Source organism: Pogoniulus pusillus, chromosome 40 (assembly GCF_015220805.1).
Source record: "Pogoniulus pusillus isolate bPogPus1 chromosome 40, bPogPus1.pri, whole genome shotgun sequence".
In the NCBI taxonomy this organism is placed as follows: Eukaryota; Metazoa; Chordata; class Aves; order Piciformes; family Lybiidae; genus Pogoniulus; species Pogoniulus pusillus.
Window position 1 is genome coordinate 5,967,100 of NC_087303.1, and position 14,068 is coordinate 5,981,167.

Here is a 14,068-nt window from a genome sequence, read left to right on the forward strand (position 1 = left end):
CAAGGAGGCTGTAGCCAGGTGGGGTTGGGCTCTGCTGCCAGGCAGCCAGGGACAGAACAAAGGGGACACAGCCTGAAGCTGTGCCAGGGCAGGTCTAGGCTGGATGTTAGGAGGAAGTTGTTGTCAGAGAGAGTGATTGGCATTGGAATGGGCTGCCATGCTTTGTAGTCAGTTCCATCCTTCCATGGATCATTGATTCCATCTGGAGCTGCAGTAGGTGGGAGGTGAGGATGCTCTGCCCACCAAGGCTTCAGACACCTAAGGAGAAGGCCACAGTGGTCTCTGCTACCCTGAGCAGTGCAGTGCAGCTCCCAGCACACACCAAAGAAGGTGCCAGGATCCATTATGAGGGACAGATCCCTCAGGATGAGGCCAGGAGCTTTGCCTGGCTGGATGCAGCAGGGCAGGAATAATTTATGGGCAGTGGGAACGGCAGAAAAGGTGGAAAGTAAAGCTGCAAGCTGACATCAAAGGCAGAGAGAGCAGGAGGGGAGGGAAAGGGCTGCTGTGCTCTCCAGAGGAGGCACTTCTGGGCTTCAGCTCTGGTTTAGCTGGGAAGCTAATCAGGACCTGCTGTGGTTTGGTGCATCAGCACTTCAGCATCTGCTCCTCCCTCCAGCCTTCCTCCCCAGCCCCTTCCTCACACCCGCAGCACTCAGCCCATTTCTTTTTTATCTCCAGGCTGAAATTTCCTAGGTTTGTTCTCTCCACTTGAAAGCAACATTTCTTTGGGGAGGTTTGGAGTGGAAACTTGTGCAGCCAAATCCACATCTGCCATCCATAAAAGCCTGCTGGATCCTTGGCCCCCAGCGAGCTCTTGCGCAGCAGAGGGGAGGTTGGGAAGGGGACTGCAGAATGATGCTGCAGCAGATCCAGCAGGCACAGCTCTCCTTGGGCCCCTCTGGCCTTCAAAGGCTAGAAATGGGGAGGCTGGCAAAGAGGAGGAGCTCCTTGATCACAGAAATCCTTTGGAATGATCTAGTGGAAACTCACTTGGAGCCAGCTCTGTTTGTTCAGCCCAAGGACCTCAGGGGGCTTTAACTCCCCATGAAGTGTTTCTGTCACCTCCCACTTCTCCAGTGCCTGCTGCCTGGGGCCAGCTGCTGGTGGCTTTGCAAGCTCCTGGCTCTGAGGGTGTAAAAGGACAGAGGGAACAGAGCCACCCCCACCCCTCCCTGCTCCTGTCCTTCCCCTCACCAGCTCACAGTGGCACATTGGTTTCTTTTCAGGGTCCTAAGCCATAACCCCCTGACTGTCATTGCTGACACATCCTTCTTCAGCCTGCCCTCCCTCAAGTACCTGTGAGTATTGACTCCTTTGCACTGCAGCAACCACAGAATCCCAGCGTGGGGAGGCTGGAAGGGACCTCTGGAGCTCATCCAGTCCAACCCCCCCTGCCAAAGCAGGGCACCCACAGCAGCTTGCCCAGGGGCACAATGGCCTGGGAGAGTTTGGAAGCTCTCCAGAGAAGACTCCACAACCTCTCCAGGCTGCCCAGAGAGGTTGTGGAGTCTTCTCTGGAGAAGTTTCTCCTCATCTTCAGGTAGAGCCTCCTGGGTTCCAGTTTGTGCTCACTGCCCCTTGTGCTGTCCCTGGGCACCACTGAGCAGAGTCTGGCCTCATCCTCTTGCCCCTCAACCTTTAGCTCTTGCTGAGCACTGCTCAGCTGCCCTCTGGGGCTGCTCTTGTGCAGGCTCTCAGCCCCAGGGCTCAGCCTTTGCTGCTCTCAGAGCTGCTCCAGGCCCCTCAGCACCTTTGCAGCCTGCCCTGGACTCTCTGCAGCAGTTCTCTGTCTCTGTGGAACTGAGGAGCCCAGAACTGGTCCCAGGACTCCAGATGTGCCCTTCCTAGGGCAGAGTAGAGGGAAAGGAGAACCTCCCTTGACCTGCTGCCCACATTGGCATCACAGAGCCTATTGGCCTTATTGGCCATGAGGGCACATTGCTGCATCCCATGGATAACTTCTTGTCCCCCAGCACTCTCAGCTCCTTCTCCACAGGCTCCTCCTAGGCTCACCAGGGCAGAGCAGAGAGGGAGGAGAACCTCCCTTGTCCTTCTCAATGCTTCCCAGGAGAGCATTGAGACCTTCTTGGCCACAAGGGCACCCTGCTGGCTCATGGACAACTTCTTGTCCATGGCCACTGCCAGGTCCTTCTCTTCAGAGCTGCCCTCCAGCAGATCTTTACACTAAGAGCAAAGAGGATAAGACCTGCTGAGGGTCTTTGTCTCTGCTGAGTACTCTGGTGCCAGGAGGGCTGAGATCCTGCAGCACCCTCTGCTCTGGCACCCAGCACTGGCAGGGCAAGGCAGGGTCAGGCAGTTCTGTGTCTCCTGACACAAAGCAACCACGGGGCTAGGACACAAACTTTCATAAGCCAAAGACCCTCCAGGTCTGGGGCTGTGGAGTGGCCTGAATGTTCTGTAGCCAGGTGGGGTTGGGCTCTGCTGCCAGGCAGCCAGCAACAGAAGAAGGGGACATAGCCTCAGGCTGTGGCAGGGCAGGTTGAGGCTGGATGTGAGGAGGAAGTTGTTGTTAGAGTGATTGGCATTGGAATGGGCTGCCCAGGGAGGTGGTGGAGTGGCTGTGGCTGGAGGTGTTGCAGCCAAGCCTGGCTGGGGCACTTAGTGCCATGGTCTGGTTGGTTGGGCAGGGCTGGGTGCTAGGCTGGGCTGGCTGAGCTTGGAGCTCTCTTCCAACCTGCCTGATTCTGTGATTCCATGATTCTGGGGATCCCCCAGCTCCTGCTTCAGTGCTCAGAAGCAGGGGTCCAGCTGTTCCCACTCCCTGGGACACTTGTGCCAGCTGCCCAGGGCTCCTCACCCCCCTGCCTTGGCAGGGTTGAGGGCAGGTGAAGCTCTGTGCTGTGATTCTCAGTGTCCCATGGCTCCTGCTCACATCTGTGGCTCCCCTCAGCTGTCCAGGCTTTGGGCAGAGACCTTTCCACTCACAGCCCCTGGCCCACAGCCTCCCTCTGCTCTCTGCCAGCAGCTTTTCTCTTCTGGAGCATCTGCAATGAGGAGAGGCTGAAAGCCCTGGAGCTGAGAGCCTGCAGAAGAGCAGCCCCAGAGGGCATCTGAGCAATGCTTACAAAGATCTGGGGTGGGGGCAAGGAAAGGGTGCCAGACTCTGTGCAGTGCCAGGACAAGGGGCAATGGGCACAAACTGGAACCCTCTGAACAGGAGGAGAAACTTCCTTGGTGTGAGGCTGCTGGAGGCCTGGAGCAGGCTGCCCAGAGAGGTTGTGGAGTGTCCTCTGCAGACTTTCAAACCCCACCTGGATGCATTGCTTTGTGTCCTGGCCTGGGTGACCCTGCTTTGGCAGGGGCTTTGGACTGGATGATCTCAAGAGGTCACTTCCAAGCCCTAACACTCTGTGATTCTCACTGCTATAAACTCTCCAGCAAGGCCACAGTGGATTCATCCTCATGGATGAGAAGTGTCTCCCTTCATGGGCTGGAGATGCTCTCAGAGCAGGAGAAAGGTTTTGAACTGGAACAGCCTTTCTGGTTGCTTCCATCTGCAAGAGATCTGCTGGATCCCCCCTCCTGACTCAACCTTCATCATGAGGAGTAGATCAAAGCAGAAAGACAGCAGAGTAGGAACAAAGGTTTGAAACTGGAGCAGGACAGATTTAGGTTGGAGATCAGGAGGAAGTTCTGCACAATGAGGGTGGGGAAACACAGGCACAGGTTGCCCAGGGAGGTGGTGGAGGCTCCATAGAATGGGTTAGGTTGGAAGGGAGCTCAAAGCTCAGCCAGTTCCAAACCCCTGCTATAGGCAGGGACACCTCCCACTAGAACAGGTCACTCCAGGCCTCATCCAGCCTGGTCCTGAACACCTCCAGGGAGGTTGTGGAGCACAGAAGCACCCAATGTGATCTTGGATCACATTGGGTGCTTCTGTGCTCCACAACCTCCCTGGGCAACCTGTGCCAGGGTCTCAGCACCCTCAACCTGTGCCAGGCTCTCACCACCCTTAACCTGTGCCAGGTCTTACCACCCTCACTCCTCCTCCTAACATCCACTTTCAATCTCCCCTCTGCCACTTTAAACCCATTCCTCCTCCTCCTGCCATTCCCAGAACTTGTCAATAGTCCCTCCCCAACCCTCCTGTAGGTGTCCATCCCTGGAGACATTCAGGCTCAGGCTTGATGTGGCCTTAGGCAGCCTGCTCTAGTTGGGAATGTTCCTGCTGCCTGCAGGGAGGATTGGACAGGATGACCTTGGAGGGTCCTTTTCCAACCTGCTGCACTCCGTGGATCTGTTTTGGGTCAGTTCTGTCTGGTTAGGCAGGACTGAAAGATGAGAAGCTCAGCAGGAGCCAGCAGTGTGCACTTGCAGCCCAGAGAGCCAAGCAGAGCCTGGGCTGCAGCAGCAGCAGTGTGGCCAGCAGGGCCAGGGAGGGGATTCTGCCCCTCTGCTCTGCTCTGCTCTGCTCTGCTCTGCTGAGACCCCACCTGGAGTCCTGCATCCAGCTCTGGAGCCCCTGGGACAAGAGGGCTGTGGAGATGCTGGAGAGTGTCCAGAGCAGGGCCAGGAGGATGCTCAGAGGCTGCAGCAGCTCTGCTGTGAGCACAGCCTGAAAGAGTTGGGGCTGTGCAGGCTGCAGCAGAGGAGGCTCCCAGGGGACCTTCTTGTGGCCTGCCAGGGTTTGAAGGGGGCTCCAAAAAAGCTGGGGAGGGACTTTTGAGGCTGTGAGGGAGTGGCAGGAGTGGGGGGAATGGAGCAAAGGTGGAGGTGGGGAGAGTGAGGCTGGAGGTGAGGAGGAAGTTGTTGAGCAGGAGAGTGGTGAGAGGCTGGAATGGGTTGCCCAGGGAGGGGGTTGAGGCCCCATGGCTGGAGGTGTTTGAGGCCAGGCTGGCTGAGGCTGTGTGCAGCCTGCTCTAGGGTAGGGTGTCCCTGGGCATGGCAGGGGTTGGCACTGCCTGCTCCTTGTGCTCCCTTCCAACCTTGCCTCCTTCTGTGATTGGCTCCCTCTGCATACCCCAACCCTCAGGGACCTGATGCTCAGAGCAGAGTTCTGCTGCTGCTGCTGCTGCAGATCTAATGAAGTTCTTCAAACCCTTCCAGGGACCTGAGTGCAACAAAAGTGACTGAGCAGAGCTTGCTGAGGCTCCTCCTGACAGCAGCACACCTGGAAACACTGTGAGTGTGCAGGGAGTGGGCCTGGCTGCCCACAACTGCTTTAACAAAGTGGGGGGTGAGGAGGCTGGTTGGAAACCAAAGCAGCCCAGCACTAAGTCAGCATAACCCCAGCAAAGCTCAAGGTTTGCTGTTGCCCTTGGAGAAGCCCAAAATCACCTGCTGAAGAGCAGAGCTGCACCTTCGAGGTGGCATGGTCCAGAGTTTGCCAAGGGAAAGGTTTCAGGTTGTGTTTTTTGGGGGCTAATTCCATTTTCAAAGCTAAAATCAATGTTGTTTGATGCCAGTGGAGCAGCCTGCACCTGGGAAAGAACAACCTCATGGACCAGGATAGGTTGGGGACTGAGCTGTTGGAGACCACTGTAGGGGAAAGGGACCTGGGGGTCCTGGTGGACAGAAGGGTGCCCATGAGCCAGCAATGTGCCCTGGTGGCCAAGAAGGCCAAGGGCACCCTGGAGTGGATTAGAAGGGCTGTGGTGAATAGGTCCAGAGAGAGGTTCTCTTCCTTCTCTACTCTGCCCTGCTGAGGCCACATCTGGAATACTGTGACCAGTTCTGGACCCCTCAGGTCAAGAAGGACCTCAGGGAACTGCTTGGCAAAGTCCAGCCCAGAGCTTCCAAGCTGCTGCAGGCAGTGAGCATCTCCTGTGAGGCCAGGCTGAGGGAGCTGGGGCTGGCAGCTGGCAGCAGAGGAGCCTGAGGGCTGCCCTCAGTGCTGTGCTGAGGATGTGCAGGGCAGTGTGGGGAGGGGGCAGCCAGGATCTGCTCTGGGGTGGTCAAGAGCAGCACAAGGGGCACCAGGGGCAAGCTGGAGCAGAGGAGGTGCCAGGGGAACAGGAGGGAAACTGTCCCTGTGAGGGTGCCAGAGCCTGGAGCAGGATGCCCAGAGAGGTTGTGGAGTCTCCTGCTCTGGAGAGATTCCAGCCCCACCTGGATGTGTTCCTGGGTGCCCTGCCCTGGGTGCTGCTGCTCTGGCAGGGACTTGGAGTGGATGATCTCCAGAGGTCCCTTCCAAGCCCTGGGATCCTGGGATCCTGGGATCCTGGGATCCTAGTGGTTCCCTCTCATAGGACATAGGAGAACAGATCTGTCTGTTGGGCTTGGGGGTGTGAGGAGGTTCTGGGTCCTGCCCTTTGGTCACAACAACCCCAAGCAGCCCTACAGGCTGGGGACAGAGTGGCTGAAACTGCCCAGTGGGAAGGGACCTGGGCTTGCTGGTGGGCAGCAGCTGAAGATGAGCCAGGGGGTGCCCAGGTGGGCAGGAAGGGCACCAGCAGCCTGGCTTGGATCAGCAATGGTGTGGCCAGCAGGAGCAGGGCAGGGATTGTGCCTCTTGTAGTCAGCCCTGATGGGGCCAGAGCTTGAGTGCTGGCTTCAGTTCTGGGGGCTGCAGTGCTGGGAAGACATTGAGGGGTTGGAGGGTGTCCAGAGAAGAGCAAGGAGGCTGGTGAGGGGGATGGAGGGCATCCTACAGGGGGTGGCTGAGGGAGCAGGGGGTGTTCAGACTGGAGAAGAGGCTGAGGGGAGACCTCATTGCTGTCTACTGCTCCCTGAGGGGAGGCTGGAGCGAGGCTGGGGTTGGCCTCTTCACCCAAGTAACTATCAACAGGAGGAGAGGAAATGGCCTGAAACTGTGCCAGGGGAGGGCTAGGCTGGAGAGGAGGAAAAATCTCTTCACTGCAAGAGTGGTCAGGGGTTGGCAGAGGCTGCCCAGGGAGGTGGTGGAGTGCCCATGGCTGGAGGTGTTCAAGAATCATAGAATCACAGAATCAGGCAGGCTGGAAGAGAGCTCCAAGCTCCTCCAGCCCAGCCTAGCACCCAGCCCTGCCCAACCAACCAGACCATGGCACTCAGTGCCCCAGCCAGGCTTGGCTGCAACACCTCCAGCCACAGCCACTCCACCACCTCCCTGGGCAGCCCATTCCAATGCCAATCACTCTCTCTGACAACAACTTCCTCCTCACATCCAGCCTCAACCTGCCCTGCCACAGCTTCAGCCTGGGTCCCCTTCTTCTGTTGCTGGCTGCCTGGCAGCAGAGCCCAACCCCAGCTGGCTACAGCCTCCCTGCAGGCAGCTGCAGGCAGCAATCAGCTCTGCCCTGAGCCTCCTCTGCTGCAGGCTGCACCCCCCCAGCTCCCTCAGCCTCTCCTCACAGGGCTGTGCTCCAGGCCCCTCCCCAGCCTTGCTGCCCTTCTCCAAACACCTTCCAGCACCTCAGCAGCTCTCTGCAATTCAGGAGCCCAGAGCTGGACACAGCACTCAAGGAGTGGCCTGAGCAGTGCTGAGCACAGGGGCACAAGAACCTCCCTGCTCCTGCTGCCCACACTGCTCCTGAGCCAGCCCAGGATGCCATTGGCTCTGCTGCCCACCTGGGCACTGCTGCCTCCTTTTCTGCCTACTCTCTCCCAGCACCCCCAGCTCCCTTTCCTCCTGCCTGCTCTCAGCCACTCTGTCCCCAGCCTGCAGTGCTGCTTGGGGTTGTTGTGGCCAAAGTGCAGAACCCTGCCCTTGGCCTTGTTCAATCTCATCCCCTTAGCCTCTGCCCACCCATGCAGCCTGGCCAGGTCCCTCTGCAGGACTCTGATCCCTTCCAACAACTCCACAGCTGCTCCTAGCTTGGTGTCAGCTGCACACTCACTGCTGCTGGACTCAATCCCCTGCTCCAGATCATCAATAAAGACATTGAGCAGGACTGTGCCCAGCACTGATCCCTGGGGCACACCACCAGTGCCAGCTGCCAGCTGGCTGTGGCACCATTCACCAACACTCTCTGGGCTCTGCCATCCAAACAGTTCTTGACCCAGCACAGAATGAACCTGTCCAAACCATGAGTTGCCAGCTTGGCCAGGAGCTGCTTGTGGCAGACAGTGGCAAAGGCTTTGCTGCAGCCCAGGCAGACTCCATCCACAGCCTGCCCCACACTCACCAGGCAGGAACCTGAGCATAAAAGGAAGAAGCTGTAGATGTAGCACTTCAGGGTATGGTGTAGTGGTCATGGTGGTTGGGTTAGGATTGGACTGGATGATCTTGGAAGCCTTTTCCAACCTTTAGGACTCTCTGAAGTTTTCCAGAGGTGTGGAAGAAGCTGAGCCAAACCCAGAAGGCTTTGTCTGTGTGTTACATGAGTTTGGCCTCACAGACACGGACTGAGATGCTGAAGTTTATTCTCCAATAACCTCTTCTCCTTAGCAAAGTGCCCAGGGATGTGGCCTGCTGCCTCTGCCAGGAGAAGCACCCCACTGGAACCCCCTGCAGGACCATCAAGTTCCACTGTGAGGCCCTGTGCACCACCAGCAGTGCTCCTGGGTGTGGTAGGCATCCTGCTGATGCCCATGTGGGCATCAAATCAGAGTCACAGAATTGCCAGGGCTGGAAGGGAGCAAAAGGATCACAGAATTAACCAGGCTGGAAAAGAGCTCTGAGATCATCCAGTCCAGCCTAGCACCTAAGACCTTCTGATCAACTAAACCCTGGCACTGAGTGCCTCATCTAGACTCCTCTTGAATACCTCCAGCCACAGCCACTCCACCACCTCCCTGGGCAGCCCATTCCAATGCCAATCACTCTCTCTGACAACAACTTCCTAACAACATCCAGCCTCAACCTGCCCTGGCACAGCTTCAGGCTGTGTCCCCTTCTGACCCTGGCTGCCTGGCAGCAGAGCCCAACCCCACCTGGCTACAGCCTCCCTGCAGGCAGCTGCAGGCAGCAATGAGCTCTGCCCTGAGCCTCCTCTGCTGCAGGCTGCACCCCCCCAGCTCCCTCAGCCTCTCCTCACAGGGCTGTGCTCCAGGCCCCTCCCCAGCCTTGCTGCCCTGCTCTCAACACCTTCCAGCACCTCAATATCATCATCCAGTTCCAACCCCCATGCCATGAGCAGGGACACCTCACACCAGATCAGGTTGCTCAGAGCCTCATCCAGCCTGGTCCTGAACACCTCCAGGGAGTGATCTTGGATCACATTCTGTGATCCTGTGATCCACAACCTCCCTGGGCAACCTGTGCCAATATCTCACCACTCTCAACCTGTGCCAGTGTCTCATCACCCTCAACCTGTGCCAATGTCTCATCACCCTCAACCTGTGCCAGTCTCTCACCACCCTCAGCCTGTGCCAGTCTCTCACCACCCTCATGCTGAGGATCTTCTTCCTAATGTCTAATCTCAACCTCCCCTCCAGCTTTGTTTCATTCCACCCAGTCCTATCACTACTGACACCCTAAAAAGTCCCTCCCCAGCTTTCCTGTAGCTCCCTTCAGATCCTGGAAGGCCACAAGAAGGTCTCCTTGGAGCCTGCTCTTCTCCAGACTGAACAGCCCCAACTTTCCCAGCCTGTCCTCACAGGAGAGCAGCTCCAGCCCTCTGCTCATCCTCATGGCCCTCAGTTTCCTCCAGCTTTGGCAGATGCTGTAGCACAGCCCCATTTTGTGTGGCTTCCCAGGCAGTGTTTGCCACTCAGTGGCATCAAACCAGCCTGGTGGCTCCTGACCACTTCCAGAGGCACTAAATCTGGGCAGACTCTCCAAGAGCTTCATCCATGCAAAGCCCAGAGGCTTCTGGCAGCTCAGGCAAGACCTGGGGGGTTCTCAGGCTGTGATCCCTGAGCCACAGGGCACAGAAAGGTCCCCTTTGAGCACAGGGCTTGGGAAAAACAAGGGTTGAAAAGTTCCTGCTGATTACAGCTATCTGCTGTGTCAGCTCCTATCTTGAGGAGGAATAGCTCTGGGCTGAGCAAACACAGCAGCTTCCAACCCACACAGCACAGCCAGCCAAGCAAACCATCCGTGCCCTGTGCTGCTCCCAAGGTACCAGCTGCTGCCCTGACAGCCTCCTGAGCCTTCCCAGTGCCACCAGACCTTGGCTGCTCACAGCTGAGCAGGAAGAGGAGGTCCCAGACACAGCAGGGATGTGGCCAAAGGGGCCAGCAGTGTTTGCTGAGCTGCACCCTCAGCTCTGCCACCCACACTGGAGACACCAAGCTCCAGAAACAGCACAGCAGAGATGTGGCCAATGACACAGCAGGGATGTGGCCCAAGACAAGGCAGGGATGTGGCCAAAGGGGCCAGCAGGGTTTGCTGTGGCAAGGTGGCACATGCTGAGCTGCACCCTTAGCTCTGCCACCCACACTGGAGTCACCCAGCTCCAGAAACAGCACAGCAGAGATGTGGCCAATGACACAGCAGGGATGTGGCCAAAGGGGCCAGCAGTGTTTGCTGAGCTGCACCCTTAGCTCTGCCACCCACACTGCAGACATCCAGCTCCAGAAACAGCACAGCAGAGAGGTGGCCAAAGACACAGCAGAGATGTGGCCAAAGACACAGCAGAGATGTGGCCAAAGAAAAGGCAGGGATGTGGCCAAAGACACAGCAGAGATGTGGCCAAAGACAAGGCAGGGATGTGACCAAAGGGGCCAGCAGTGTTTGCTGAGCTGCACCCTCAGCTCTGCCACCCACACTGGAGTCACCCAGCTCCAGAAACATCACAGCAGAGATGTGGCCAAAGACACAGCAGAGATGTGGCCAAAGACAAGGCAGAGAGGTGGCCAAAGACAAGGCAGGGATGTGGCCAAAGACACGGCAGGGATGTGGCCAAAAACACAGCAGGGATGTGGCCAAAGGGGCCAGCAGTGTTTGCTGAGCTGCACCCTCAGCTCTGCCACCCACACTGCAGACATCCAGCTCCAGAAAATGAGGAGCCCCAGCAAATGAAAGGACCCAGACAAAGGAAAGGACCAGGAAAAAGGAAAGGGCCCAGAAAATGAAGGTACCCAGAATGTAAAGCCTCACCCAGCCCATACCAAGCATGGATGTCCCTAAGCAGGCCCTGCAGGAACCTCCTCTCTGCTGCTTGGAGAGGAGCTGGGATCTGCAGCCTCCAAACATTGCCTGGCTGACCTCAGACAGGGGCTTGGTGTCCTTTGCCACCCTGCTCCCCATGGGTAGGAGGGAGGGCAGCAACCTCACCCTCCTTTGCAGGGCATGGAGTGAACCCCAATCATTGCCACCCCTCATTAGCAGCTTCCTGCTCGGTCCTTGCAGGGCTGAACCTGGTCCTGCTGAGGGGCAGAGCCAAGCTGGGCTTTACAAATGGACCCAGGCAGCTTTCCCAGAGTAGGACCCAACCTGCAGCTCTGGAAGCCTCCCAGAAGGCCATGGAACTGCTGAAGGATGTTCAAAGGATGCCATGAAGGTGATCAGAGACCTAGAGAAGCTCTCCTGTGGGGACAGGCTGGGAGAGTTGGAGCTGTTGAGCCTGGAGAAGGCTCCAGGGAGACCTCAGAGCAACCTTCCAGTGCTTGAAGGGGCTGCAGGAGAGCTGGGGAGGGACTTTGGACAAGGGATAGGAGTGGCAGGATGAGGGCAAGTGGCTTTGAGCTGGGAGAGGGGAGAGTGAGAGTGGAGGTGAGGAAGAGATTGTTAAGACACTGGCACAGGTTGAGGGTGGTGAGACCCTGGCACAGGTTGAGGATGCTGACAACCTGGCACAGCTTGAGGGTGGTAAGACCCTGGCACAGGTTGAGGGTGCTGAGACCCTGGCACAGGTTCCCCAGGGAGGTTGTGGAGCACAGAAGCACCCTTCTGTGCTCCACAACCTCCCTGGAGGTGTTCAGGACCAGGCTGGATGAGTCCTTGATCACCCTGTACTGGTGGGAAGTGTCCCTGCCCATGGCAGGGAGCTTGGAACTGGCTGAGCTTTGAGCTCCCTTCCAACCTAACCCATAGCAGATGAACCAAACCTCATCACAAGCCTAGAGAGCCTGCTGAGCCTTTTAGGGCTGAAGGTGTTTCTGTGCCCAATCTCCTATCATTTAGGCAGCCAAAAAGGCCTAAATGCCTTTGTGATCTGTAAATATTCCTGACCATGTCAGCCTGCCTCTGGCACTGAGCTATCAGCAGCACAGCATTAGAGATAAGAGTCTGCTTGCAGCCTGCTGTGGGGCTCTTGAATCACTGCAGTCGCAGCATGGTAAGGGTTGGAATGGGCCTCTGGAGGTCATAGAATCACAGAATCAGGCAGGGTGAGAAGGGACCACAAGGAGCAGGCAGTGCCAACCCCCTGCCATGCCCAGGGACACCCTACCCTAGAGCAGGCTGCACACAGCCTCAGCCAGCCTGGCCTCAAGCACCTCCAGCCATGGGGCCTCAACCCCCTCCCTGGGCAACCCATTCCAGCCTCTCACCACTCTCCTGCTCAACAACTTCCTCCTCACCTCCAGCCTCACTCTCCCCACCTCCAGCTCTGCTCCATCCCCCCCACCCCTGCCACTCCCTCACAGCTTCAAAAGTCCCTCCCCAGCTTTTTTGGAGCCCCCTTCAGATGCTGGCAGGCCACAAGAAGGTCCCCTGGGAGCCTCCTCTGCTCCAGCCTGCACAGCCCCAACTCTTTCAGGCTGTGCTCACAGCAGAGCTGCTGCAGCCTCTGAGCATCCTCCTGGCCCTGCTCTGGACACTCTCCAGCATCTCCACAGCCCTCTTGTCCCAGGGGCTCCAGAGCTGGATGCAGCACTCCAGGTGGGGTCTCAGCAGAGCAGAGCAGAGCAGAGGGGCAGAATCCCCTCCCTGGCCCTGCTGGCCACACTGCTGCTGCTGCAGCCCAGGCTCCCTTCCAACCCAACCCATTCTGTGACCCTGTGCTGATCTCAGCAGCTCGGCGCTGGCCTCGCATCGAGCGGTAGGAAACTCTCCCACAGCAAACCCATTCCCCCAGGACGTTTCACACCAAACACAGCCTGTGGAGCCACCAGAAAAAGGAAAGCTCTGCCTGCTCTGCCCCGAGGAGATCATCTGACTGAGGCCACAAATCCATAGCTGGCTGTGACACCTCCACCAAGCCCCCTTCATGCACCCTGCCCTGTCTTAAAAGTCAAGCGCCTGCTGCTCGGGGATGAACCTTTGAGCCTCTCCCTCTGTCTTTTGGCACTGAGCTTCTCTCTTAGGATCGTAGAATCAAACAGGTTGGAAGAGACCTCCAAGCTCATCCAGTCCAACCTAGCCCCCAGCCCTACCCAGTCAACCAGACCATGGCACTAAGTGCCTCATCCAGGCTTATCACAGTATCACAGCATTATCAGGGTTGGAAGAGACCTCACAGATCATCAAGTCCAGCCCTGTTTTTCTTGAACACCTCCAGCCACAGCCACTCCACCACCTCCCTGGGCAGCCCATTCCAGTGCCAATCACTCTCTCTGACAACAACTTCCTCCTCACATCCAGCCTATTACTTCCCCTGGCACAACTTGAGGCTGTGTCCCCTTGTTCTATTGCTGGTTGCCTGGGAGAAGAGCCCAACCCCACCTGGCTACAGCCTCCCTGCAGGTGGTTGTAGACAGTAATAAGATCACCCCTGAGCCTCCTCTTCTCCAGGCTGCACACCCCCAGCTCCCTCAGCCTCTCCTCATAGGGTTTGTGTTCCAGGCCCCTCACCAGCTTTGTTGCCCTTCTCTGGACATGCTCCAGCACCTCAACATCTTTCTTGAATTGAGGGGCCCAGAACTGCACACAGCACTCCAGTTGTGGCCTGAGCAGTGCTGAGCACAGGGGCAGAAGAACCTCCCTTGTCCTGCTGCCCACACTGCTCCTGAGCCAGCCCAGGATGCCATTGGCTCTCTTGGCCACCTGGGCACACTGCTGCCTCATCTTCAGCCTACGTGTTTTCCAGCTCCCACAGACCCTCTGGCAGTGGGACAAGGAGAAATCATGGAAGCAGAAGAATCCAGAAGTCTCAGCAGCAGCAGCAGCACACTGAAGCTGCAGCCCCAGGAGCCTTCCCTCCGCAGCCCTGACACCGTAACGCTTGCGGTTGCGCTGAGCCTGACCCGCGGCGGTGGTCAGGATGTCAGTGACCCAGGTGGCCAAATTCCCAGGTCAAACTCTCCTTCCCCTCAGCACTTCTCCAGGCAGGAAGGCAAAACCATGAAGGAGCTGCTG

At 57.6% G+C, this 14,068-nt stretch overlaps 1 protein-coding gene across 1 annotated transcript in view; it reads left to right on the plus strand.

Annotated features, from left to right (window-relative positions):
- LRRC37B (leucine rich repeat containing 37B) overlaps positions 1–14,068 on the plus strand; it is a 28,773-nt gene that overhangs the window by 13,429 nt on the left and 1,276 nt on the right. Inside the window, exon 5 of the mRNA XM_064174378.1 lies at positions 1,230–1,301. Within this exon, the coding sequence (XP_064030448.1) occupies positions 1,230–1,301 (72 nt within the window). The remainder of the gene's footprint in view (positions 1–1,229; positions 1,302–14,068) is intronic.